At 37.2% G+C, this 23,868-nt stretch overlaps 1 protein-coding gene across 1 annotated transcript; it reads left to right on the top strand.

Moving 5' to 3' along the window:
* Positions 1-964: 964 nt before the first annotated feature.
* tlcd2 (TLC domain containing 2) lies at positions 965-22,414 on the top strand. The gene is made up of 4 exons (XM_056263485.1): positions 965-1,547; positions 1,874-1,956; positions 3,273-3,355; positions 21,590-22,414. Exons 1-4 carry the CDS (start codon positions 1,369-1,371, stop codon positions 21,977-21,979), a joined length of 735 nt encoding a protein of 244 aa, XP_056119460.1. The 5' UTR covers positions 965-1,368; the 3' UTR covers positions 21,980-22,414.
* The last annotated feature ends 1,454 nt before the right edge of the window (positions 22,415-23,868 follow it).

Raw genomic sequence — 23,868 nt, 5'->3', positions numbered from 1 at the left:
ACAATATGCTATTTCCTTTCATTTGTTTAGTGTGTCCAACAGTGGACATACTACATGCTGCATTAGCTACAGATGAATTATGAAACTCCATGCCCACTATATCTCAAATCACATTCTGGTGGAAATTACATTTTGAATAATGACCGACTCACGTTGAAACGGACCAATCAGCTACGAGCTCAATGCCTTTAGAAAGGATTGATTATGAAGAACTAGGCTGCCTATAGTCTACAACTTTTCAACGGAAATCCATATAGCTATAAAAAGTGTTTTTTTTTTCTTCTCCTTATTATTAGGCTAGCCTACTATTAAAACTGCGTATATAGTGGTTTTAATGTAGCGTGGTTTTAATGTAGCGCCGCGGTCAAACGTTTTTTAAATGAAGCTTTATGTAACAAAGTTTGGGAGGAGCACGTTCAGGTAATCAACCAATCAGCTCAAGAGGAAGCCGGTATAAATAAAGCTTTTCCTCACCTCCTGTCTCACGACAAGTGTCTCAGCATCCCTCCACCACCCCATCACCTCACACTCGGCTGAGTTTACCCTGAGTTCGGGCAAAATTCCGAGCTCGGCGCCCTCCCCGGACAGCAAGCCAAATACGCATAAATACAACTTTAGATTTCATGTAGCCTACGTGTGAACTCGTGAAACAGGCTATAGGCTATAACAGTCATAGAAAAATATTTGTTGAATAAAATCATTTTATATCAGATATGGGATAATGAAGAGGCTGGAGAAGCTCTATGGCGCATCAAAGATACAATCTGGGCGTCCGTCAGCGGAAAACTTCGACAGCTTTCTTTTCTACTTTCGCAAGTTACGAAATCCACGCATATAAAAGCCTACTACATCTCCCATAATTCCACTCTGACACGAAGGGGCGGGACTAGACGTAAGGGAATCGCACGCCCGAGACGCTCATTTGCTCAAACGCGCCTTACGATGATTGGGCGGGGATTCTCTTGTTTGGTTATTGTAAAAGCGAAAAAGTTACACAAGCGTTTAGCGTCAGGATTTTGTAACACATGCATTAGATACTATTTCATTGTTGCCGATCGTAACTGAGCAATCAGTGTCTTAGCTTAAACGTTACATCGGACCGAACAAACTGAGCACTGAAACAAAAAGCTTTTTTTTTTTATTAACAAAGATAGTATCGATAAATTTGAATTATACAAGGGCTCTGCCTACAGACAGAGACGGCATAGTCGCTTATGTTTGGACTACTGAAGGTGAAAATGAAATAGAGACAAACAATTCGGGATGTATATTTGACGAAATAACGCAAAAAGCGGGGTTATCACCGAAAAGTCCAGACGCGCGCGAGAATCTCGGGTAGTGACAAGAAAACAAGCGCGCGCTTAAAATATGGAGTTGAATTCTGTGATTTTGACCGCTGGATCCTCGGTGGGCTTTTTCAAATTGGTAAACTATGGAATCGGCAAACTTCCCATCCCCGAGACAGCTCAGAGGAACGCTTGGAAATGGAAAAACATCTCCACGTCTTTCGTGCACAGCGTCATAACAGGAGTGTGGTCCGTGCTATGGTGAGTGCCAGAATTCCCCCACATGTGCATGAGGAGTACAATACACACCCATATACTCCCGTATGCACCGTCTGTTTGATGCCTTTATCAGATGTTTGAGAATTTTATCCAAGAGTAACATCTTTTCGGCTGCCACCCACTATGTTTAATAGCCTAGATGCAGTTAAACAGACACTTGGCCATTTGATAGGCTGCACATAGACTACACATGTGGTTCATATCACTTGATATATGAACGTTGTTCATTACTACCCTATATATTTCACAAATGTGATGCACTTTTATTTAAACGCCATGCCCTAATCATAATTCGTCTGTCTTTGTAGTTTTTGCATGCACCCCCAGATGGCTGAGGATTTGATAGCAACGTACTCCGTTTTCTCTCACGCCCTAGTGTCTGTATCAATCGGTAAGTATAAAGAATTTTGTTTTCTTATTTAAAAAATTGAACATGAACGCCCTCTCACGTCAAAATTTTAATGTGATGAGCTCGTAATCACGACTTCAGTAGTAGGAAGTAGGAAATTTCCGATAGCACGTGAAGGCAGCATTATGCCCATGTTTTACAAACACACTCTTCTGTCATGTCCAGTGTAATTGAAGGAAACTGGGTTAGACTTCATAGGTGACCTTACTGCTACATGGGTAAATCACTCCAAAGTAAAGACTATTTTAGGACTTTTTTGTTATTTATTTATTTTTTGACACAATTAAGCATATCTCCCCAAAGTCTGATTGCTCCTGATTAATCCATGTTTTTCTTTTCTTTCTTTTTTTCAAAATCCCATTATTACCAATAGTGATTCTAATACAGATACAGTGATTTTTTTTATCTGCATAAATTAAAGGTACAACAAATAATAACATGATTCATAAATTCTTTATTATTTAAATCATGTATAATTTCTTTGCATTACAGTGAAGACAGGTTTTTTTTTGCATTGCAATAATGAGAATGTGACATGAAACTTTTTGGAAAACATCCAGCATAATTTTCTGTTCCCTTTTGATTATTAGCTATAATTTGTGTAGTGTGTTATTTTGCACCACTCTAAAACGTAGCACAGTTGACTGGAATGTTTTTTTCAACTAAAAAGTAGATAACTCCCATTTAAAATTCCAAATACCAGAAATATTTTGAATACTTTGAGGAATCCCACATACAGTTGGCAGAGATGTTAGCTTTAGCTATTGAATCAATGGCTGGCTTTATGATCCGTCCCAGCAAGGCACCAGTGCTACCCCCATAGGTCACATGACTGTTTATGAATGGGCCTTTGCTTTTAAGTTTATTATATTCTCTCAATTTAAAAATTCATGGTCTTGCTCAAAAGTCTGAGGAACGCATGTTTCTAATATGCTTCAATATAGACATATAGACAATATCTATTCATCCTTTCACCTGAGATGGTAAGGCTTGTTTTAGAAAATGAACTAGTGTAATATGAACTAAAACAGGAAACAGGCATGTATTTTGAAAATGCTTATCATTTCTATTAATGAAGTCTCATATTTGGCTTCATTTGTTGTTGATCTGCTCTAAAATGCAGTCTCCATGGAGACCCTCTTATTGGGAAATGGATGGATATAAATAGCCCTCTGGAAATGACATCTTGGTAACCAACACAATTGTTGTCATCATGGGATCTGTTGGTTGAAAAACCTGTTGGATGATCTTTGCACTGTTTGAGAAATACAGTGTTAATATGCATTTATGTGTTTCAGGGTACTTCATATATGACTTCTTTGATATGGTTATTAATCAGAAGATCAGCCATTCATGGGAGCTACTTTTCCACCATGTAGTGGTGAGTAGACATAAAACATGGTACAAAGAAATTATGTATTTTTGGAGAAAGCCAATTACTTAACTGCTAAATGGGGAAAGCCTATGTTTAAGACCATTAAGATTTCTCAGATTTTCTGTTTTGACAGTTAAACATTTTCCTCCAAGTTGTCATTTGTAATGCTTCCAGACATTTGTCGTCTTTATCATTAATACCAAAAGTGATTCTCATTACATTCTGATTATTTTAATAAATTGATGGAGATTTTTAAAAATATAATCATCTTAAATTAAAGGTCAACATGTACCACCTTAATTTCTTAGTACTTAATAATTTAAATAAAATGTAATTATTTTTTGAATTACAGTAATGAGAATTTGGATGGTAAATGTGCTTAATTTTCATGAATATAATGGTAAAAATAATAGAAAAAAATGAATGAGAATTAAAAGAAAGCCACTGACTTGGTGTGAAGGAGATTTTGGTGGTAAACCTTAACATCATTCCAAAAGCAGTTTCTGTATTACTCACTGATCTAATTAAAGCTACACACACCTGATTCCAGTGTATTCACATAGTGCAACCTGTCTGACCACCTTTCTTTGCTTTGTGTCTTTGTGTGTGTTTAGACATACTGAGGTGAGAAGGTCAGCAGAGGTAACCGAGGGTAAAATGCTGAAATAGCTAAGATATGTAAAATAAACAAATCAATAGCGAGGCCGTTTGAACAAATCGGTTGCATTAGCTCAGTACATATACAGATTATCACAGCCAGTGTATCCTGCTCTGTTGCAATGGGCAGAGGAAGGATGCTGTCCAAATGGGTTTTCTGAGCTTTGGTTTGTTTGGTGTTCTATGGCGTCAACACTTGGCAAAGTAGCCAAGTTGTTGTTGTTCCCTCTTTTCTTGGGATTTCATTCAGTGAAGTGACTGGAGGGAACATGCTGCCAGATTCCTAATGGCAGTGTGAGAAACTGTCAGACCCTCTCATCTCCACCCCGTCCTGTTCTTCCCCACTGTTTACATCATGAGCCAAACTGTAATAATAAGAGAAGCTTTGTTTTAGATGTGCCTAGTTTGAATGGAATGAACTTGTATTAATTTCTTTTTTTTTAAATCGTACCTATTCAAAACTTAAATGGTAGCGTGTACATAAGAATGAGCCTGATTTGAGGTGAAGAAGAAGAAGTGGAAACACTGATTGCTTAAGGAGTCATACATTTGCAGTGGAAAAGCACGGGTTGTGAGGCCCACTATCTACCCAAGTAGTGTTGTCATATGCCAGTATAGTAAACGGAAAAAGAGAACTGTTACTTAAATTAAAAATGGTTTGCTTGGTTTGTGAAATTTAAAAATGGTTTTGTGGGTATTACTGCTTGCCTGGCTGTCACTTTTGCAAATGCTCAAGTTTCCAGAGGTGGTTTTGTGAAAAGCATCACGCTAACCCAATAACATTTTTGGCATTTGGATCACCACAAACCTCCTTTAAATCAGTTTCTCAGAAATGGTGCTTTGTTTAGCAAATGTGTCTCATCCCCCATTCATTTAGCACAACTGAGTTTGCTAATTAAAGCCTGCATGCCTCAGAGGAGGCTCAGATGATCAGTTTGTATTAGTGCTCATTCATTTCTAGAATCGGTGGAAAAATACAAAACACAGCGGAGGGAGTGCGATGGTTTGGCAGAGTCAAGGGTGATTTGTTAGTTCACCTAAACACAGAAGCCTGAGGTGATTGTATTTGCTCAATGACAGATTTTACTCAATAGCTAATGTGATGTAGTCGAGTGGTGCCCCCTGCAGCCCCCTGCATTTTCTGTAGTACCTGATAATCCAGCTCTGCTGTGTTAAACCTGCAGCCTTTCCTGACTGGTTCAAGCTGACTCTGGATAAAGCTGTCAGTTGCATGCATGAGTGGTAAACAAGTCATCTGTAGTAAGAAAAAGGCCTGCACATTCCTGACATTACAACTGCATTATGTTTTTTTTTTTACAGTGAAAACAAATTTAAATGAAACTGCATAGTTGGGATTGTTCAACCAACTAGTCGGTTTGGTTAAGTATGCTAAAGTTTCTGCTTCTTTTTTTGTTTTTAGCAGCTAATTACCACCACTACAGTAATGAACATTCAGACAGATGTCTTTGAAGTCTGAAATGTTAAGACTTTAGCTATTTTTTAGATGTCTTGGCCTTGGGTAAACATCTCCTAAGTATGAACCTGAAACTTACCTGGCTTTACAGGGCTTTATTCATTAAGACTAATTTAAAGGGATAGTTCGGCCAAAAATGATATTTAAACCATGCATTACTCACCCTCAAGCCGTTCGAGATGCATATGTCAATCTTGTTTCAGACGAACACATTTTCAGTTATTTTAGAAAATGTCTTAGACCCTTCAGTGGATATAATGTGAAGCAATGGGGTCCACCTCCTTCAAGTCCCAAAATGTGCATATATCCTTCACAGAAGTAATCCATCCGGCTCCAGGGGGATAAACGAAGGCCTTATGAGGGTAATCCGTGCGGTTTTGTCGTAAAAATATACATATTTAAAACTTTATAAATGAAAATATCTGACTTCCGGCAACGATCGACGCGCGTCCACGGGTGATGGAAGTCGGCGTACGAGGTAGGGCGTAGCTTCGTGACGTAGAACGAACGCGCCCGCGCAGCCAGAGAGCAGAGCAAAACATCACCCGTGAACGTGTGTCGATCGTTGCCGGAAGTCAGATATTTTCATTTATAAAGTTTTAAATATGTATATTTTTACGACAAAACCGCACGGATTACCCTCATAAGGCCTTCGTTTATCCCCCTGGAGCCGGATGGATTACTTCTGTGAAGGATATATGCACATTTTGGGACTTGAAGGAGGTGGACCCCATTGCTTCACATTATATCCACTGAAGGGTCTAAGACATTTTCTAAAATAACTGAAAATGTGTTCGTCTGAAACAAGATTGACATATGCATCTCGAACGGCTTGAGGGTGAGTAATGCATGGTTTAAATATCATTTTTGGCCGAACTATCCCTTTAAAACTATTGATTAATTTTACTTTGCATTTTTATTTATTTAATTTCTTTTAATTTATTCTTATTATTTTTTTCTCTCATCTTTACCTGGCAGTTGTTTTGCGGTAGTGTTGGCATGGCAGGTTAATCTGATTATAGTTACAGATTACTTTATTCAACTAACAAGTTTAAAAAAAATATATATATATATCTGATTTACTTTTTTAAACAAGTAATGCAACTATCTATCGTATCTAAAATGTACAAGAAAATTACAAAGAAAACACACACCACTCGTCCTGTGAAATCCGTGCTTGCAAAGTCTGTGCTTGAAATCCGCACGGTATGATCCTTTACTTTAACATTCTTAAAGGCACAATATGTAAGATTTATTCGCCACAAGAGGGCGCAGTTTCCAACAATAACAAAGGCATAGGTTTATGACGCAGTGATGAGCTGAATGATGGGACTTGCTGTCAAGCTGATGGATCTAATAATGTTTATGGAAGAGTGCAAACATTCATGTTTTTTAACATTACAGTGGTATGAAGCAGGTCGCGATTGCTAAAGAGACAGATATCACACGCGAGTCCTGCGGATATAAAGGAATAAGGACATTTAATTCTACCGAACTACCCGCAAGTGCTGGATTACTCACACAGGTCAGTTTATTAGACGAATCAAACTTGTGAGGTAACGCAGCGCTGCTTCACTTGGTCTAACGTTACACTATCACACTAAACGGCATTTAAATGTGTGTTGAAAGTTATAATGTTATGCTACGTGTTAGTTCGTTTGCTATACAAAACTAGCAGTAAGCTAGATCAACATTAGAATAACATACTGACCATATTCTAACATTTCATCATGTTGAGCTAACGTTATATAACATTGATTTGTTTTATGTACATTTGCTCACCTGTCTAATCAAGTCGTGACTCGTGAAGCTCTGTCAAGTCCAAGTTAGTCGCGGACGTGGAGCTCTCGGCATCTCAAAAACGCCCACGCTGATATTGATCCTCATTTTAGTTCTCCTTGTTTGTCCCAAAGTCTGCTTGCCATGGTCTATGTTGGAAAGAAACAAGAACCGCGTGCCGCTAAACGTTACACACTACCCAGTTGTCCACGTCTGTCGCCATGGTTACGTCATGGCTATGGCAGTATGAACGGAAACCGAGGATAGTGCGGATATTGCGTCATTGACAGGCGACATTTTTTTCCGGGACGGCCACTTATTTAAAATTGGAATTTCTCTGAAATAAAAAATCTTTGGAGAATTTTGGGATATTGCAAGTACACAACTGCAGGAAATATATCACACTGTGCAAGTGATTTTTGGATATGTTTTTCCAAATTCTTACATATTGTACCTTTAAGTCTGAAACAGGCTTGAATTGGTTTGAAATTGATCCTTAATATTTACACCTGAGCAGATGAAACTCAAGGTTATGGTAAGGGGCTTGACATTTCTCAAACACGCGGAGCCAATCACAACACACTGGGCCAGCTAACCAATCACAGGACATTTGGTATTTCGGAAGGAGGGGGTTCATCGAAATGGCAACTAATGACTCGTTCGAGCCAGATAGGGGAGAGGGGTGTTGTACTAATCTTTAGAAGTGCTGTAAAAGTGTTTTTTTAAACAATCATGAAAGCATATTCTAGGACACCCCAAAAACAAAATCAAGACTTCGTAAAAGGGCATAATAGAAATAGAACCCCTTTAAACATCACATTTGTGTATCTTTTTTTATTGCTGAAATAAGAGTGTTAAACTTTCTTCTCCTCCAACATTTCACTTTTGGTGTGAAAGAGCCTTGACATTTGCCAAAAATAGAACTTTTTTTTTGTTTTGTTATTAAAAACAAAACAACCAAGTCCAGCCCAGGTGAGAAAAAGTAATGCAAAAGTAACATAATTAGTTACTTTCTTTAAAAAGTAACTAACACAATAAGTTACTTTTTTAGGGAGTAATGGAATATTTTAAATCATTTCTTTTAAAAGGAACTTTCCCCAACACTGTGAAACAGTATGTTTGATTTGATTCCTTTGTAAATACAGTAATTTTATAAAAAATGTATTACCTAATTGCCCACTGACTACCGGTATATCCGCTGCAGTTGTACCTGGAAATGATAACAGAAAGTGTATACATTGAGTCAGAGGTTAACAGCTTTGTGTTGGAAGGAAATGGAAAGATTAAGAGGCATCGGAGGAATGAGAAGGAAAGAAAGTGTACTAGCGAGGGAACCACTTTTGCCTCCAGAGCGTAATGTATTTGTGGTTGGATCCCTCCTCCTTTTGCAGCATGCATTCAGCATTTTCCAGACAGAAGCAGAGACATCTGGTCCACATATGCTCATGCTTAGCACCCTAATAAAAGAGATACTCAATTTCCTCTAAAACCCGTAGATCTAGAAACCTCTGTCTTTCTCTGATATAGACCCTTGCCCATATCACGAGAGACCTCTGTTTGTACTTACTGCAGCAAACCTTCCTGGATGACATGCTGTCTGAGCCAAAACAATCCTCTTATAAATAAGATCTGTCTTTCTAGCAACCAAAAAAAAGAAAATAGACATGAAATTCTGAAAACTTCCTGCTTTTTTTTTTTTTTTTTTAATGGAACTTCCTTGTATGAAGTAGCTTCATCTGATGTTTGTCTTTCCAATAGATTGAAGTCAGGCTGAAAATGTAGGTAAATTTTGGCACTGAGTGATGTGACGATCACAAAACACAGGAATGCTGCCAGCCGAGGAACATTATTGGCGTGTCGGGTTCAGTGTGTACCGTACTGAGAATAAGGCCTGAAGACACATGGTCCTGTTTGATTCAGAGCGTTTCAATGCCTCAAGTCTGAGTACTTCTAAGTGGATCTGGAGCACCGCCCCATAGTACATGTCTGGTTCCCATGGCAACTGTGTTGTGCATGTGTGAATGCATGATGCTATGCACGGTTCCCAAATTATGAATGCTGTTTTTGTTCATCAAATGGAGGGGTTGAAACGCTATTGTGCTTAAAAATAGCTTGGTCTTTTGTGTGTACAGTTTATCAGATTTTTTCATATCAGTACTTTAGTCGTATTCTGATGCCAAAAGATGATGGTGCTGTCTTTGTTTTGTCTAGTTTATTTTGGTTTACATGAACATAGTATACTCCGACAAGTATGAACAAATACATGCAAAATGGCTTGTTGTAAAAGGGTGAATTAATAACTACCGTTTAGAAGTTCAGGGCTAGTTAGATATTTTTTAGCAAGGATGCATTAAATTGGTCAAAAAGTGACAGTAAAAACATTTATAATATTAAAAAATAATACATTAATACATAATAAATGCTGTTCTTTTGAACTTTATACTTTTTTTCAAGATTCTTTGAATAGTGTTTTTTTTTTTTTGTATTAAGCAGCACAACTGTTTTCAACATTGATCATAATTTCTTGAGCAGCAAATCAGCATATTAAAATGATTTCTGAAGGTTTATGTGACACTGAAGACTGGAGTAATGATGCTGAAAATTCTGCTTCACAGGAATAAATTACATTTTAAAATATATTCAAAAAAGAAAAGTTATTATTTTATTTCACAATATTACTAATTTTACTGTATTTTAATAAAATAAATGCAGACTTGGTGAGCATAACAGAATATTTCCCCAAAATGTTATTAAAAATTTGTACCGACCTCAAACGTTTGACTGCTGGCGTGTATAATTATTTGGGGGGTCCTGCCATTATTTGACATGGACTTTATGGGGGTTTTACTAACCTAGCCTTGCTTTTTCTCAGGGTCATATTATGTTTACCCTGTCTTGTCAGGGTGAGGTTTGTGATTTGTGTTTTATTCCACAGTGTGGACTTTGTCCTCCTGACCATGACTGGGTAAACATCTCCACCACAATCTCACTGTCATTTACAAAGAAGGGAAAAGAGTCAGCATTTCCTACATTTTTTAGTGTTCATTTTCAGAAAGATATACTGTGACTAGTGGTTTTCCAAAGTTAGCCACTCAGTATTTTCACTGGCCACAATTTTGATGTGGATACCATGTCACTTTAAGACCTGACGCACGGATTCAGTATACTGTTAAACATGCGTTTTCTTTCTCATCTGTTTACGTTCACTTAAAACATAACTGACTGTTTATGTGAATACTCGCCAAGACTGGCATTTTGACTACATTATTTTGTACTTTTTCAGTGCGTGTGAGCACAAAATCTGCAGGAATAAGTCAAATTATGTGCAATACACTCAATCCCACACTGAAATTCAAGCCCTGTAACACCAACAATATTCATGTGGAGCAAATGAAACAAGTGAGTGAGGGGATGCGGGTTTGTGTGTCAACTCGCTGTTGGAGAGATGAGAGAGCGAGAAAGCTTAGGTGGTAGTATTCTGCAAGAAATTAGTATTGGAAGCGTTTCAGATATTTCAGTATCGTAAAAACAATATTTGTTACATGACGTTGCACTTTAATATTTCAGTTGCCTTTTTAAAAGACTACAATGGAAAAATATAGCCTATAATTATATATAAAATTCAACCCACAAAAGTGGCCAGTAGGAGTGATTGCGTTACACGCCACTGCTGCGAGTGTTAATGTCGAGGCCTGTGTGTGTGTATATATATATATATATATAGTGCTAGTCAGAATTATTTGCCCCCTTGGTAAATATGATCAAAGATGGCTGTAAAAAATAAATCTGCATTGTTAATCCTTTTGATATTTTATTATAAAACATTAAAGTAAAAGAATTGAACCCTTTTATTAAATACTTTTTGCAACCTCCTTTTTCCAAGATTACAGCTCTAAGTCTTCTCCTGTAATGCCTGATGTGTTTGGAGAACATCTGACAAGAGATCAGAGACCATTCCTCCATACAGAATCTCTCCAGATCCTTCAGATTCCCAGATCCATGTTGGCGCTTCTTCTCTTCAGTTCTGCCCACTCATTTTCTATAGGGTTCAGGTCTGGGACTGGGATGGCCATTGCAGATGCTTGGTTTTGTGCTCAGTGACCCATTTTTGTTTGGATTTTGATGTTTGTTTTTGGATCACTGTCCTGTTAGAAGATCCACACATGGCCCATTATAAGATTTCTAGCACGGGCTGTCAGGGGTTGATTTTTTTTATCTGTTGGTATTCGATCGAATCCATGATGCCATGTATCTGAACAAGATGTCCAGGACCTCTGGCAGAAAATTAGGGCCACAGCATTAAAGATACAGCAGAGTATTTCATTTTAAACATAGGGGAACTTTTTTATCCCTGTATGAACCAAACCCATATTAAGTGTTTGCTGCCAAAAAAGCTCATTTATTTGTTTCATCTGACCGTAGAACCCAAGTTTGAAGTTCCAGTAGTGTCAGTTACTTTTCAAACATTCTATAGAGATGAAACAAACAAAAAAAGAGCTTTTATATAATTTTATATAATAATTTTCTGCCAGAGGTCCTGGACATCTTGTTCAGATACATGGAAGATTTTATTTATTAACAATGCATATTTATTTTTTACAGCCATCTTTGATCATATTCACCAAGTGGGCAAAAAATTCTGACCAGCACTTGGTGTGTGTAGATAGATGGACAGACAGACAGACAGACAGACAGACAGACAGACAGACAGACAGACAGACAGACAGACAGACAGACAGACAGACAGACAGACAGATAGATAGATAGATAGATAGATAGATAGATAGATAGATAGATAGATAGATAGATAGATAGATAGATAGATAGATAGATAGATAGATAGATAGAATATGACCAAAAATGTGAACATTCAAGATATCACCAAACCCTGCTAGGAAGTTTGTCTCCACAAGGAATTGTGTTTGGCTTAGTATAGATTTCATGTGTCTCCATCACTCACCGCTATACATATCTTGGAATTTTTCAGAAACCTTCTCTTCTCCCCGGCCGCTTCAAACTCTCATGTTACCCAACTTTAAAATCATCAATGATTCACTGGATTGTTGGACTCATAAACACAAACTGGCATGTTCATTGTATAGTTTTTTTCCCTCCACTAACACTTTACCACACCCTTTGAGTTCAGCTCTCTCAACACCTTCATTTCATAATGTTGTATTTTCACATACACACCTTCAGCTTTATCTCCCAGCCTAGTTTAACATTCTCACATCATCTGGCCCCTCCTCGCTCTTGAACTGGGAGGACTTGCTTATTAAACATTAAAATAGTTTTTTTTTAATTATTATTAAACAGTGGTTTACTGAACAAATTGTGTTTCTGTCTTTAAATTATTTCACTTTTAATTAAGTTTCTTAAGGATAAAAAAATTATCTCTGCTAATGCTGGAAACTATAGGGCTGGAAACAAAGTTATGGAATTCAAGTTAATTCGTCAAACTGTTCTCGAATAACGCACAAATGAATTTGTGCCAAATGAACGTAAGGCTATATCTCCGCAATGCTTTAGCGTATCCTGACCAAACTTGTGCTGCGTCTCAATTCGCCTATTTATACTACGCCCTAAAAGTATTTACTCGAGAAAAAGTAGATACTTTTGAGTGTGTAGCAGAAAGTAGACAAGCTTTGGGACATACTGTCTCCTCTCCACCAGTAAGCTGGTGTGCGGTGAGCGTTCTGGCGCACTATGGCTGCCGACGCATCATCCAAGTGGATGCTGCACATTGGTGGTGGTTGAGGAGATTCCCCCTTCCATGTGAAGCGCTTTGAGTGCCTAGAAAAGCGCTGTATAAATGTAATGAATTATTCTTATTATTATTATTACTATCACATCATACAATTGCCTCTTTAACGGTTGCTCTCTCGCATCCTGACACGGTAAACTGGCCTGTCAATCATCTTGTCAAAGATAAAATCCTCCACATTTAATTTAATTTCCTACCTGTATCGGAGAGAAATGCAGATGCATCTTGATCCGCAGTCGCAGGTCTTTCATGCGGAGCGAGTCCTCGTATTAATGCATAATGATGCAGTTAATAGCCAAACGGATCTTTATAAAAGTCCACATTGTTATTGCAGATAAAATATAACGCAAATAAACTTTGATTAATCACTCAAACCTTTATTTAAACCTCCCACCGTAGCCGCGCATATCCGCCATGTTTTGTAGTTTTTAAACACTTTTTTTTTACTAGTGTTTGTAGTTCCTCCTCGGCAATGGGTTGTGGGCAATATTAGCCTTCAGAGTCATAGACATAATAAATACATATAGGCGCTCTATTGGCCGCTGGATCGTACGTCAACGGCGCCGCCATATTGCGGATGGCAACTTTCCCATAACTCTCATGATTTATATGATAGTTTTAGCTTATTATATTTTATATTATAAAGTAAATTTCTTGAAATCTGAATATTCATCTATATTTTCTTAAAATCTACTTTTATGACAAGTACTCTTTTCGGGTAGGTACTAGTCTCTATTTTATTTACTATTTTTATTGTCTATATTATTTTGCAATTGATATTACTTTGTATTTGCTATTATTATTATTATTATATTATACCACTTGCGATTTTCAATCTATTATACTTATGCTGTTAAATTATTGTACTATTCACTAGTCACTATTTAACTATTCTGTCATTTGATATTTCATATTCTATTGCTATTGTAGTATTATACATAAACTATATGCTATTATTATTATATTATTGTACTTATGATATGATATTATATAATTATACTATTCATTACTATTTTATTTGCTGTATACTGTTTTTATTAACAGTATAAACTATTAACTTTATCTTATATTTACTATTTGCATTGCCACTGTAGTTGTACCATATCATATGTATTAGCCTACCATAAGGATCCATCAGTTATCTTTATTGTATATTTGGAGTATCTATCTGTAAATATCTATCATTTTAGTGCTATAAAAATACAGAAAGCAGCCTGCCGGTGTGATTTTGAATTTACCGAATTATTTCATTTTCTCAATGGCGGTCAATTCTAAGCACAAGAAAAGCCAAAATCGGGTTAAAGACAGAAAATGCTTTCCACAATAAGAAAACTTTTTCATTTAATGTGAAAATGTAATTATACCTCAGTATGGAGGTCTTCACAATTCTTATCCAAGAATAAAAATCCAAATACATGACAAGCCTGAGCTTTGGCAATTCCTTATTAAAAAAATATTTTAGAAGTCTAACTATCGAGATTTTAAATAACTAGAGATGGAACTTTTTGTACACCACATACAAACCACTGAAATCGGTTGATAAATATAAACGTTATTTTTGTTTTTGTCCAGAAAAAAACGCAGCTCACCCGTTTACTTGCATTTGTTTACAGCGCAGTCTTGCCCTCACCGGCGAACGTTCAACACACAATTTAATAATAAAATGAACAAATACAAAATGAAAGTAAAAGACAGCAGCCCCCCACGGACGACTGCTGTCACACATAATAAAACAAGTCCAGGCCTGTCCTCTCTCGATCTTCACTGTCGTCGCTCCTCCTTTATGCTTCCGCTCCTCCGTGAGAGATACGAGACCTGTGCGTGGCGACGGTGTCGCTCATTATCAATCACGCCACCGGCCTTGCGCCGTTCTCTCACGGCCCTCGGCCTCGTCCTGCTCGCCACATACACCATCCGGGGATTTCTGACATACTCTTTTCTACTATGCTTTGGGACACACTTATTTTAATCTCACATACTGTTTAGGAAGGATAGTATGGACATTGAGACGCAGGGTATGTTTGTGTTATGAAAACCATGACCTGAGGGTACCTGTAGGCCTAGTTTCTGTGCAGTGTCACCTAGTGGTCAGGAGAAATTGATATTTTTGCTTATAATTTCTGAAAGGTTTGCCCCCGATAATTGCTGCTTGCAGCTAATTTATTTCTGTGATAGCAAAGCTGATTTTTTTTTAGCAGTCATTCGGTGTCACATGATTCTTCAGAAATCATTCTAATATGCTGATTTGGTACTCTAGAAACATTTCTTATCAATGTAGAAACGGTTGTGCTGCTTAATATTTTGAGGGAAGGGAACCATTATACATTTATTTAAAAAATGCTTGGATAAATAAGAAGTTCAAAAGAGCAGCATATTTGAAATGCTTTTGTTACATTTATGAATGAATAAAAGGTCATTTCTTTTCTTTTTTTAAATTGTTCTGACCCCAAACTTTTGAATGGTGGTGTAAATAGTGCACAATTTATATGGGCCACTTTTAAAGGGTTTTCTTTCTTGAATCATCGTAAAAGTGACCATACCAACTATCCCTCAAATGCTTTCATTTGTGTGCGTTTGTGTTTATCTTCAACGAAGCATGTGTCCTCGCTGTTAGTCCCCCTGTCCACTCTTTTCTCATCACCTCATGTGGTCCTAAAGCCATTTGCATCTGTGCTCCATTTCTCACTGAGCTTCAGTATTCCACACATGCTGGATGCTGCTCAAGTGGGCCTGTACGCAAACCGTTCTAAACCAGTTTCACCTGTAACCAGCCTAACTGGTTTCAGACTGGAACTGCTACCCCCAACCATCGAGTAACCCAGGAGGTGTTTGTATCTGCCATGTTTTTTTGTGTAATGGAGAAATTAGAGACGTACTAGTGATAATTGACCCCGCTGGGAGAGGTTAATGAAACCAAAGACACATACACAGACCTGTAGGTTTACAACAGGGAAACAACATGGGAGCATTCTAACAGGCATGTGCTTATCTGATGTTATTATTGCATCAGCATTAATACTTTTTATGCATAATTGTATTGAAAATAGGGGCATTGTTTTTGTTGTAAACAACAAAAATATTCAGGTGTGATCAGCATATGCTTTTTTTTTTTTTGCTTTTTTTCCTGAATGTCATGTGCAGGACTGTAATTATTCTCACCAAGGATGCATTTTTTTTATCAAAAATTTTGTAAAAACTGTAATATTGTAAAATATTATTACAATTGAAAAGAACAGATTTTCTTTGAATATATTTTAAAAAGTCATTTATTCCTGTGATGCAAAGCTGAATTTTCAACATCATTACTCCAGTCTCCAGTGTCACATGATCCTTCAGAAATCATTTTAATAAACTGATTTGCTTCTCAAGAAACATTTATTATTATCAATTTTAAAACGGTAGTGTCACTTAATATTTGTATGAATAATACACACATTTCTTTTATTTCTTTTTCTTTTTTAAACTAATGACTAGAAAGTTCAAAAGAACAGCATTTATTTGAAAAATGATTTTTTTTTGGTAACATTATGAATCTTTTTTTATTGTCATTTCTTATTAATTTAATGCATCCTTGGTGAATAAAAGTATGCTATACATTTACAGTAAAACTATACATTAAATCAGTATATGTGTGTTCCTTGAGAATCAACCCCATGACCTTGCAACATGTTATGTGATGTATATGACATGAAGACTTTGCTCTTTTCCTGTCAATGATTATGTTCTTTTCATGGCTGAGAAGGGTGTTATAGTGTTTTATCTCTTTATTATGGTCGCCGTTCAAATATTACAAATTGTAAAATAGTGAGTGTTTGTTTTGATGTCTTTGACTGGCGACACACCTAATTTTGTGTTTAAAGGGATAGTTCACTTTGAAATTAATTTTTGGTATGTTTTAGCTTACTTCAAGGGCCTCCAAGATGTCGGTGTCTTTGTTTCCGCAGTAGTTTCAATTTTGATATTTTTAGGTCAAACCGTTCTTGTCTGTCAGTCATATAATGCAGGTCTATGGTCACCCCAAAGAGCATGCACAGAGAAGTCCAAATTAAACATGATTTAATGACTCGTAAATGTAAGTATACATTGATGGCCTAAGACACGAAACGAGCAGTTTGTGTTTGAAAAACGAACAGTATTTATATCGTTTTTACCTCTTGTAAACACAGCCACGTCCAAGTGATCTGAGGGCGCGGGCGCTTCGGTCTGCGCAAGCGCCGGAAGTGATCTCTCGCGCGTGTACGTCACTCATTGTTTACACAGAACAGAGATTGTAGGTAAGACGGCTAATTAAAATGGTACTAATTTGCGCTTATCCGGGATGTTTAAACCACCGTGAAAGAAAACAATTACGTATGCTCGCGTGAACTCATCCGGGAGTGGTGAGTTTTCACTTCCGGCACTTGCGCAGACCATGTTTAAATCATGTTTAATTTGGACTTCTCTGTGCATGCTCTTTGAGGTGGACCCCATAGACCTGCATTATATGACTGACAGACAAGAACGGTTTGACCTAAAAATATCAAAATTGAAACTACTGCGGAAACAAAGACGCCTACATCTTGGATGCCCTTGAGGTAAGCTAAAACATATCAAAAAAGAATTTCAAAGTGAACTATCCCTTTAAGGCAGGTCTTGTCATATTCCTTACTAATATGAAATGTTCATCAACATAGTATTATACTACTTTCATATAGTAGACTGATGTTCATCTCACCTTTAGGAGAAAAATAGTCTCCTGAAGATAACAGGTTTGTTTGTGATGTTCAGAGAGTTATCCAACTCAAACGTTGTGTAAGAAGACAAGTTAACCTCACCGAGAGAAAGACAAAGTGATAACCAAAGGTCAACATCCTCCCAGTCATAAGACTGAGGTCACACAAATCTTATTTAGTAATCATCCGTCTTTGTAAAACGGGCCCTTCACTGCAGTCAGCGAAGCATTTTACAGATAGGAATCAGGTTTACAGAGCTAGCGGTCTTGCTAAACCAGCAGATTGCTAATATTTTCTGTTTATTTGCTTTAAATAAAGTTCCAACCATCACTGTTTACTATAATCTGTGGTCTAACTGTAAACCTGTTTTGTTAGACAATGTAAAGCAGACTCAAAGTCTTTACAGTCCACATAGCTAGATAGTCAGCTATTATACTTGCCTGCTTCAAACCCACACCATGGGCTTTTGAGAGAGAGCATGTGTCAAAGCAGCAGTGCTAATGTGAATAGCATTACTAGCCTTACTGCTGTGACATTCCTGACCACAAGAACCAGGCGGGTGTCATGTGAACGGTTGCATTACAGACTCATCCTGCGGAATTTATGTTCTGTTACAAAAGGAGTTGCGTCACGGGAACACCACCCAGTCATGTAATTCAGTATTGGACGTCATGTAACCGCACCTTTGTGCTCTATGTAAGACTCATCATACCGGTTTTGATAACAGATTTGTACATGTTTTTTTAAACGTAAAAAAAATTATATAAATTACAGAAGTTCAGAATTATAATACTTCATGGATCTAAATGCTCAATATTTGTTGTGCATTAATAAGTGTTAAGTAGGAGCTTTTGATGACATACTAGTTCAGATTAATCCATGCATTTTACAATGTTTTGTAATGATAGGTATAGACTGCCATCTAGTGGAAGATAACTTTCCTTTTCAATCCTCTTTCATCCAAAAGGAAATTTAAAACATTTTTTAAAACTCGATTTAACAACAAACCCCCCACCCCCAAAAAAGATCCGTTATCAGATATATTTATTTAAAAAACAATATTTTTTCAGTGAGTATAAGTTAATAGTTTTATATTGTACCATAGTATTTTTTTTTATCATTCACATTATTTCATTAAATTAAAAACAATGTCACATACACAGTCAGTCAGAAATTTCACCTTTGTTTTTTTTGCTCGATTATTCTTAGAGATGGTTGGTTTGGTTCAGGACTTGGTATTCTTTATTTAAAGGGATCTTTACCCCCAAATTTAAATTGGCGTCATTTACTCACCCTCAAGTTGTTCCAAACCTGTATGAATTTGTTTCTTCTGTTGAACACAAAAGAAGATATTTTGAAGAATGTCGGTAACCAAACAGTTGTGGGGAACCATTGACTTCTATAGTAGGGAAAAAATACTATGGAAGTCAATGAGGACCAGAAAATGTTTAGTTACCCATTTTCTTCAAAATATCATATTTTGTGTTCAACAGAGGAAAGAAACTTGAGGGTGAGTAAATGATGACAAAATTTTCATTTTTGGGTAAACCATCTCTTTAAGAATGCTTATAAATGCTTATAGAGACAATTAATGGGGAATGAAACTCTATTTGTAGTAATATTGGCAAAAGTCATCACTGGGATCTGTTTAAAGTGTAGAACTCCAGCTGGATTAGTGTCACTCATTGTGATTGAACGCTTTGGCTGTTGCCATGTCAGGTTTAGGACTGATCAACAGAGCCTTTGTGCTCCTTGTCCTCAGCTAAGCCTCTCCCTGCTGTTATCAGATGATTCAGAACACATGTTCATTTGTTTCTTGTCTCCTCGCAGCAGATTAGTGTTGAGAAGACGAAAGAGCTGCTTCTGAAATTAAGCACATTAGTCTGTGTGTAGCTTAACTGGCCTTTAAACTTTCTGTAGATGAAAGAATGGGTCAAACACAACCTTAAAATGATATTATATGATGGTTTTGCACTAAATGCGCTAACCTTGAAATTCATGGGCAGCCACACAAATTAAACCAAATATTTTTGGGCACAGTGGGCACCCACAAATTAAACGCTTAATTGAAATTAAATAAAGAATTATATATTATATTTTTTAAAAATATTGTACAGCTGCATAGATCAGTGTTCTCAGTGGTTCTTTGGCCATGGGACCCACATTTTCCCCATGGTCATTAGGCATTTTTTAGGAATTTGAACCAAGCAAATTTATTTCTCAAAAATGGTTGAGACACACCAGGGACTCGCACAAGGCGCTGGCTACAAACTACTTTGCCCTCATGGGCTGAGGTGTCCCTCAAGCAGGCATAGTACAGTATGAGTGGAGTGGATTTCAGTCCATGCTAAAAGCATTCTGTAATGACTTTTTCTCTAATCCACTCTGCGGTTTCCATTTCTCGCTCTCGTTTCATCAAATTGAATGTAGTAATCTTTAAATTGTATGTTATATGTCATGTTTCAGTCATCTAGTAGTGGGAAATTAATAGGAGTGTGGGGCAAAACTGCCACCAAAATGAATAAAAAAGCCTCAATTTCAGATTTGGGAGCAAAAATGTCCCTCTAATGAATTCTTCTAATATCACACTAGCAAGAGAGCTGTTTTTCTCAAATATCCTATCAGCATGATTGCAAATGTGATCTTTATTTTATATAACAGTTCAATAAAAAGTTATTTTTTAGATATTTTTAGACATAAAGTCTAAAACTTAGTCAATACAGTATGTTTTTGCTCTATTTCGCCAATGGAAATAGTTCCAAACAAACACAGCAGAACAGATGTGCATCTGAACCTGCATTTTGAACGAATCAGTTGAATTAAACAAACTGCGTCTGACAGAAGAGTCAACAGCGTTCGTGCACTTCTTTTAAAATAAAAGTCTTGCATCAGAAAAACATTTAGAATTATGTTTGTCGTGGTTTCTTTGACTACACACTCTGGGGCCCACTCAAAACGGTCTTCGAAACACTAGTATAGATGATAAAACACTCAGCATGTGAATGAATGTGGTGTTCAGTACAAGACTTTAAACGAAAAAGGAATACTAACAATGATCTCAAAATAAATCTAGCCCAAACTGGCTTTTGGCTAATATTAGCACATTTGTACCATACAAAAAATTGTTTCAGAATATACAACAAAGGATAAAAGGCTTTTGCTTCGGGTAATGTGGCACGTTCTTCAGCAACAGAAGCTTCTCAGCCTTCATGTTTTGCTTGATGTTGCTTTGAATGTCCTCACAGGTGAACACAACCTTTTTTCTGTCAATGTATTGTAAGACTGGAACAACTGGAAAAACTGGTTGAGGATGAAGTCTTTTCTTCGTTATTGTGACTAATATCCGAGTAAAATGGCTTTTCAAACAAAAACAAAATGTAGGGTGAGACTTAATTTTGTCCATCAGGAATTTATTGGATTGTTAGATTGTCGTGGTTTGTTATTGCTGTGATGTCATGTGAGTGACAGGTTGTCCCTCCCATATACATATATGATTGTGTTTTTAGTTACTTTATTTTATTATTTGCTTTTTTTCTTCCTTTAATGTTCTTGATAATTGTTATGAAAAAGGGGGAAGGTATTGTTACTCCTAGTGCATTTGAATATTTTCACATTTGTGTGTATATTTCCAGTTAATATACATCTTAAAAAAAAAAAAAGATTAAATAGGGCATGTGTATTAAAAAAAAAACATGTACAGATAAATCCTTACATTAATATTACATTAATACTGTAATATTCCATAAAATAAAAAAAGAATTGTCAATTTTGATTTCACGGTGACTTTAAAGTTTTCCTTGGCCTAAATTTGAGTCCATTCCTAATAAAAACAATCTCATCTCTTTTGTTTGCAGGTGATCACCTGTTTCGGGATCTCGGTGCTGACCTGTCGGTATGTGGGTTTTTCAGTGGTCGCGCTGTTGGTTGAGATCAATTCGATCTTTCTGCACCTGAGGCAAGTGCTCCGCATGGCCAGCCTAGCCAAAAGTACTTTTTACCGTGTCAACAGCATGATAAACCTGGGCACCTACGTGGTGTTTCGCATCAACACTCTGGCCTGGATGACCCGCTGGCTGGTGCTGAATCGTGACCTCATCCCCCTGCCCAGCTACACCATCGGCAGCGTGGGTCTGGCCATCATGACCGCCATGAACATTGTGCTGTTTTACCGCCTGATGAGAAGTGACTTCATGAAGTCCAGCCGTGAGAAAGAGGTGAGGAGTGAGAAGGAGAAAGAAATGTAGGAAGACGACGACTCCTGCTCTCCCACTACAGCTCCAACCAAATCCAGTCTCATCGCCACTGTTTCCAGACTTTTGGGGAAAAACTTTCAACCTGCTGACCATTCCCTCAACACCTGCTTGTCGACTAGAACAAAGTTCTAGTCATTTTGACTCCATCTCATGAAGACCTCAAGCTGTGCTAAGATATTTCTATGATGGCTGTTGTCACAGGTTTACAGATGTCTGAAACGGATGACATATTTATACATGCAACCTCATGCTCAAATACTCCTGCATGGTTTTTAGACAATGACTTGAGAGTATGAAACACATTATGTTTAAGTTCAAAAGAACTGGATCTGCTTCCCTTTATCTAATCTTATGCTAATGCTGATCGACCGCACTTAATGTATACATTACCTATTAAATATGAGCAAATATTCTGCTCAATTACGAACTACTAACCTGACTTCGTCATACTCATATTCTAGTCAGAATGTGAGTCTGATACTGCTCCATAGGGCTTTGATTATGAGGCGTGTCTTAACCGAACCAGGGAAAAAAAAACTCTGCACTCAATTGGATAGACCTACAACCAATCAGAGCAACGCAGTAAGTGACGTATGTTGAGCTACGCATAGTTGTCAATAGAACTCAACTGCACGCACGCTGGAAGAAGTTGTAAAATAATGTGTTGCTTCTTTTACTTGGTCCTCCATGAGTGCGAACAAAGGAGAAAACACAACGACCACAGTGTTTTCATTGCGTCCCATCTTCTTAGTGACCATCGGAGACAGCTGATAAATTAAACTTTTGCCGAATCCCGTAGGAAGGACGGCAAACACATCTTTCCGATAGACAAAAAATGCCTTGATTGCAGTTCTCTGTTCGTCTTTTAAAATTAATGCGCTGTCGATTTCTTTTACAACAGAGGCAGTAGCGGAATCTATACATCTCAATTCTCCAGCTGCAGTCAACTTTGAGGGAAACCAGTTCAACCCAAGCACTCTTTGATAACGTGATGATTACGTAACTGCAGATCATCTGTCCATCATCGTATAAAGCCCGCCCTGGCAATTTGATTGGCCCGACGATTTCTGAACCGATCATAATTACTCCTCAATGGATCGAGTCCAGACCGAACTTCCCGACCAAAAAATGTTGTCGGCGGAGTTCGGGCTGGCATTCAGGCTAACGAACTACTCAAGTAAGGTTAAAAATATGGAGAAAAAAAAGACCATAAAAAGATTTATTTAAACTAGCATTAAGCTAGCCTCATTAACACCTACAGCTGCTACCTCATTAGCTTGTAGCAGTATCATCCTAATTCTGTACACAGGGACAATTCATCCAAAAATGAATATTCTCTTTCTTCTGTGGAACACAAATGAAGAGGTTTAGTTAAATGTTCACGCTGCTATTCTCCGTACAATGAAAGTGAATGGTGACCAGTGGCTGTCAAATTCCAAAAAACAACAACAAATAAATTCATAAAAGTACTGTAACAGTAGCCAATTTGAGGACAGATATTTAATTTTTGGGTGAACTGTCCCTTTAATATTTTTTTGTAGTTGAATTTCTTAGAGATGAATTTTAATGGAAACTCTCTGTACTGACTAGTAATAGTAAATTAAGTGACCATGGACAGGAAGTGCTCAGTGATCAGTACTGTATTTCACAAAATTGGGGTATGATTTGATTTGGTCGTCATGACCGAAACCCTGAGGATAAAGATCACTGTTAATAATTTACCCTTTAAGTGGAGGATCTAAATCTCCATGCTGGAGTCTTTACAACCGTTATCAGAATTAAAAACACTCCTGCTCATTATTATAGAGCAATATGTGTGAGGTTTTAGATCTGACAGGACTGTCATTGCACAAATCATGCCTTTAGGTGGCACTACACAC

This window comes from Rhinichthys klamathensis, unplaced genomic scaffold, assembly GCF_029890125.1.
Source record: "Rhinichthys klamathensis goyatoka isolate OS25496 unplaced genomic scaffold, OSU_Roscu_1.1 h1tg000206l_1, whole genome shotgun sequence".
Lineage (NCBI taxonomy): Eukaryota > Metazoa > Chordata > Actinopteri > Cypriniformes > Leuciscidae > Rhinichthys > Rhinichthys klamathensis.
The sequence above is the reverse complement of the archived record's forward strand: the minus strand, read 5'-3'. Positions and strand labels throughout refer to the sequence as shown.